The 5,148-nt window shown below is 44.0% G+C and overlaps 1 protein-coding gene across 1 annotated transcript in view; it reads right to left on the bottom strand.

Moving 5' to 3' along the window:
* Positions 1-324: 324 nt before the first annotated feature.
* Positions 325-5,148, bottom strand: part of LOC107299690 (sedoheptulokinase-like) — a gene marked incomplete at its 3' end in the record, with an annotated part of 25,534 nt that continues 20,710 nt past the window's right edge. The window contains exons 7-9 of the mRNA XM_029286831.1: positions 3,602-3,754; positions 2,299-2,451; positions 325-465 (exon numbers count right to left, since the gene is read on the bottom strand). Of these exons, the coding sequence (XP_029142664.1) occupies positions 325-465; positions 2,299-2,451; positions 3,602-3,754 (447 nt within the window). The remainder of the gene's footprint in view (positions 466-2,298; positions 2,452-3,601; positions 3,755-5,148) is intronic.

Genomic DNA, 5,148 nt, shown 5'->3' with positions numbered 1-5,148 from the left:
AGAGAGAGAAAAAAGGAAGGAAGGAAGGAAAGAGGGAGAGAGAGAGAAAGGAAGGGAGGAAGGGAGGAAGGAAGGAAGGAAGGAAGGAAGGAAGGAAGGAAGGAATGGAGGAAGTCTGGGAGAGTAGCGCGGGCGTCCCTTTAGAACATAGAATCACAGGGCTGGAAGGGACCTCAGAGGTCATCTAGACCAACCCAACCGTTCCCAACTGCCTCAGATCAGGCTGATCAGAACAGAGGCATCAATCATAGCCTCTTCAAGGCAAATTAAGGGGTTTTTTTTGAGACAAGGCACAAGAATTCCAAACTTGGCCCCCGACTTTACCGAAATAAAATCCCGGCTTCCCCTTGATCTTCTGGAAGAATTCCCCGTGGGCTCTCGCATGGACGTCCGCCCCGTTCTTGACCAAGAGGTTGACCAGGTACATGTTGCGTCTCTCGATGGCGATGTGGAGGGCCGTCTGACCTGCAAAGGCACCCATTAGATCAGGCTTTCTCAACATTGGCAGCTTGAAGAGGCTTCAACTCCCAGAATGCCACAGCCAACATCTGTGGACTTCAACTCCCAGAATTCTGCTGGCTGGGGTCCTTCTCACTCAATGTTTGAAGGTCTAGTTCAGGGGCCTTCAAACTTGGCCCTTTCAGGACTTGTGGACTTCAACTCCCAGAATTCCTCAGCCAGCATGCCTGGCTGAGGAATTCTGGGAGTTGAAGTCCACAAGCAGGGGTCTTCCAACTTGGCCCTTTTAGGACTTGTGGACTTCAACTCCCAGAATTCCTCAGCCAGCTCAGCTAAGTAACCTCCAAGGACCCCACTATTTCACACAGCCTGTCATCTTCTTGTCAGAGGGGGGTCAATCTAAGGATTTCACCCCACCTGAGGTTTGAAGGGAAAGGTATCCCAAAAACCACATTGTTAAGGCACATTTTGGAGACCCGGAAGGAAGGATGGCCTCATGAAGAAAAATCAAGGAAAGGAGACCCCAAGGTGATTATAAAACTTCCGTTTTGATTTGAGATCACAGCCGAATTGGGTCAGGTAGAGGCTGGGTGGCTGTCAATTGGTCAGGGTGCCATAGGTACTAGTAATAGTAATAGTAATAGTAATAGTAATAGTAATAGTAATAGTAATAGTAATAGTAATAGTAATAGGAAGAAGAAGAAGAAGAAGAAGAAGAAGAAGAAGAAGAAGAAGAAAAGAAGAAGAAGAAGAAGAAGAAGAAGAAGAAGAAGAAGAAGAAAGAAGAAGAAGAAGAAGAAGAAGAAGAAGAAGAAGAAGAAGAAGAAGAAGAAGAAGAAGAAGAAGAAGAAGAAGAAGAAGAAGAAGAAGAAGAACTACCACTGATCAAGTGTTCTAACTGTCACGAAGTTTCTCCTTAGTTCTAGGAGAAACTTCCTGACAGTTAGAACAATTGACCAGTGGAACAACTTGCCTCCAGAAGCTGTGAATGCTCCAACACTGGAAGTTTCTAAGAAGAAACCGGACAGCCATTTGTCCGAAATGGGATAGGGTTTCCTGCCTGAGCAGGGGGTTGGACTAGATGATCTCCAAGGTCCCTTCCAACTTTATCATTATTATTATTATTATTATTATTACTACTACTACTACTACTACTACTACTACTACTACTACTACTAATATTACTACTACAACTACAACAATTACAACAGAGTTGGAAGGGACCTTGGAGGTCATCTAGTCCAACCCCTTGCTCAGGCAGGAAACCCTATGCTCATTTCAGCCAAATGGCTCTCCAGCCTCTTCTTAAAAACTTCCAATGTTGGAGCATTCACCGCTTCTGAAGGCAGGTGTATCTAACAGGCAGTCCTCGACTTACGCCCAATCACTTAATGACTATTTGAAGTTGCAATGGACCCCTCTGGGAATACGTACGACCCAGATTCAAAATCCCGACGGCCGCACCCCCCACCCCATTTGTAGCGTTCCATGGTCACGTGACCACATTTGATGAGTTTTGCTTCCTCTTTTCAACAAAAATCAGGCCCTGCTGGTTCTCTTAACGACCCTAGCTTTCGCTTAACGACTGACAAAAATCGGTGGTGGGGTGACCCAATTGATGACCGTTCCAAAACCCGGTGACCCGGTTTACGACCATCACATGTTACGAGCACGATGGGCAGGCTGCATTATGCCTGTACCTGGAGGGGTACCTTCTACCGCAGTGATGTGGGGGGTTGGACTTGATGACCTTTAAGGACCCCGTCCTCCCTTCCGTGCTACAGCTCCCAAAGCATTACAAATCCCCGAGGAACTGCTCTCCTCCATCCCCGTCTTTACCCCGGTAATAGCTGTCTGTGTATCCGGTGTTCACAAACTCCTTCAGGTTCTCCGTCTTCTCCGCAATCTCCAGCAAGACAGGGATGGTGTCGTTGCGGCCGTTGTGGAGGTTGAGCATGGCCTTCAGCAGGCAGGTCTTGCCAGTGTCGGGCTCTGAGAATTGAGAAACGGGACGGGAGAAACAGAGATGAGGTCAAAAAAGTCAAGATGGTGGCCCACAAGACCGTCCGAGGTCCAGCAGTTTTTTTTATGGGCTGGTTTTACACCTTTTTTGTAGGTTTTTGTGTCTTCATGTGTGCTTTTAATGCTGCCATGTGCATTTTACGCTTCTATGTGCATCTTATGCCTTTATGTGCATTTTTAAGGCAGCCGTGTGCTTTATGATTCTATGTGCATGTTATGCCTTTATGTGTGCTTTTAATGCTTCCAGGTGAATTCTTATGCCTTTATGTGCATTTTTAACGCAGCCATGTGAATTTCATGATGCTATGTGCATCTTATGCCTTTATGTGTGCTTTTAATGCTGCCATGTACATTTTATGCTTCTATGTGCATGTTATGCCTTTATGTATGTTTTTAATGCTTCTATATGCTTCTATGTGCATCTTATGCCTTTATGTGCATTTTTAAGCCAGCCGTGTGCTTTATGATTCTATGTGCATGTTATGCCTTTATGTGTGCTTTTAATGCTTCCAGGTGAATTCTACGTTTCTATGTGCATGTTATGCCTTTATGTTTGTTTTTAATGCTTCTATATGCTTCTATGTGCATCTTATGCCTTTATGTGCATTTTTAATGCAGCCATGTGAATTTCATGCTATGTGCATCTTATGCCTTTATGTGTGCTTTTAATGCTGCCATGTACATTTTACGCTTTTATGTGCATGTTATGCCGTTATGCCTTTATGCCTGTTTTTAAAGCAGCCATGTGCATTTGTATGTTTTATGTGCATGTTATGCCTTTATGTGTGTTTTTAATGCTTCCATGAGCCATTTTCTGTACATTTTGTATGCTGTTATGCTGGCTTTATGTGATTTTTCCCCCCTGCTTTTTCTCTGTTTTAATGCCTCTCTGTGCCTTTCTATGCATCTATGTATGATTTGTGCTTTTATGTGTGTTTTTATGTTTCCAGGCATATTTTTATGCTTTGATGTTATATTCCATATTCTGATGTGAATTTTATGTGGATTTTTTCCTGCCTTGTGCCTATGTACATTTTTATACAATACATTTTTATACCTTTATAGCTTTATGCCAACTTGAACAGCAAAGTATTGTAACACTAATGTTTCTCTCACTCACCTTTAAACTCCGCATCGGTTAAGATTTTTAACGATTCCAGCAGGAAGATCAGCAAATCATCCAATTGGCTCGGGTCTCCTTGCGCTACAGCATCAAAGAGACTCCTCCGGTCGTATAGCTTAAAAGCTTTCCCAGCACATACCCCGATGGATGCTGTGGACAATAGCCTGCCGAAGGAAAGGGAAGGGGATGAGATTTGCTAATTGATTGATTGATTAAATTTATATGCCTCTCATCGCATTGCTGAAGCGACTCTGCTGATTGTCGGCGGTAACTGGAAGCCCACTTTCCCTGCATCTCTTATAGGAGAGTCATGTCACTTCGTGGTCGCCAAAATCGCGAGTCTAAAGAGACTCCTCTGATTGTATATCTTGAAAGCTTTCCCAACACATACCCCGATGGATGCTGTGGACAGTAGCCTGCTGAAGGAAAGGGAAGGGGATGAGATTTGCTAATTGATTTATTGATTGATTAAATTTATATGCCTCTCATCGCACTGCTGAAGCGACTCTGCTGATTGTTGGCGATAACCAGAAGCCCACTTTCCCTGCATCTCTGATAGAATTATGTCACTTTGTGGTCGCCAAACTCGAGAGTCTAAAGAGACTCCTTCGATTGTATAACTTGAAAGCTTTCCCAGCACATACCCCGATGGATGCTCTGGACAGTAGCCTGCCGGAGAAAAGGGGAGGGGATGAGATTTGCTGATTAATAATAATAATAATAAAGTTGGAAGTGAGCTTGGAGGTCATCTAGTCCAACCCCCTGCTGAAGGGAAGGGGAGGGGATGAGATTTACTGATTGATTGATTGATTGATTAAATTTATATGCCTCTCATCACACTGCTGAAGCAACTCTGCTGATTGTCAGTGGTAACCAGAAGCCCACTTTCCCTGCATCTCTGATAGGAGAGTCATGTTCCTCTGCGGTCGCCAACCACTTTGATAACCACTTTTCAAGCTGATACCCAGGGGAGTCCTCAACTTACAACCATTCGTTTAGTGAGCATTCTCAACTTACAACCATTCGTTTAGTGAGCATTCAAAGTTGCAATGGCACTGGAAAAAAAGTGACTCATTTGAAAATAAAACTGCCAAATGCCCCCAAATCTTTGATGTTTCTCTTTTCCAATATGGCATTGTTGGATCTCGTTCCAACCTGGAGAAAGGAAATGCCCAGATTGTTTATTTATTTATTATATCCTACTTTTATTATTTTTATAAGTATCACAAGACACCAAATGTACATACCATTTCTTGCTACTCCTATTGTCCCCACAACAACCCTAGGAAGTGGGTTGGGCTCAGAAAGAGGGACTGATCCAAAGTTGCCCAGCCGGCTTTCACAACTAAGGTGGAACTAGAACTCACCGGCTCCTGGTGATTGGCCCAAAGTCACCCAGCTGGCTTTTGTGTCTAATGTGGGACTAGAACTCTTTGTCTCCTGGTGACTGGCTCAAGGTCACACAGCAAGCTCTCATGCCTAAGGTGGGAGTAGAATTCACAGTCTCCTGATGACTGGCCCAAAATCACTCAACCAACTTCCAT

This window comes from Protobothrops mucrosquamatus, unplaced genomic scaffold (genome assembly GCF_001527695.2).
Source record: "Protobothrops mucrosquamatus isolate PMUCROS unplaced genomic scaffold, P.Mucros_1.0 scaffold5292, whole genome shotgun sequence".
Lineage (NCBI taxonomy): Eukaryota > Metazoa > Chordata > Lepidosauria > Squamata > Viperidae > Protobothrops > Protobothrops mucrosquamatus.
The sequence above is the reverse complement of the archived record's forward strand: the minus strand, read 5'-3'. Positions and strand labels throughout refer to the sequence as shown.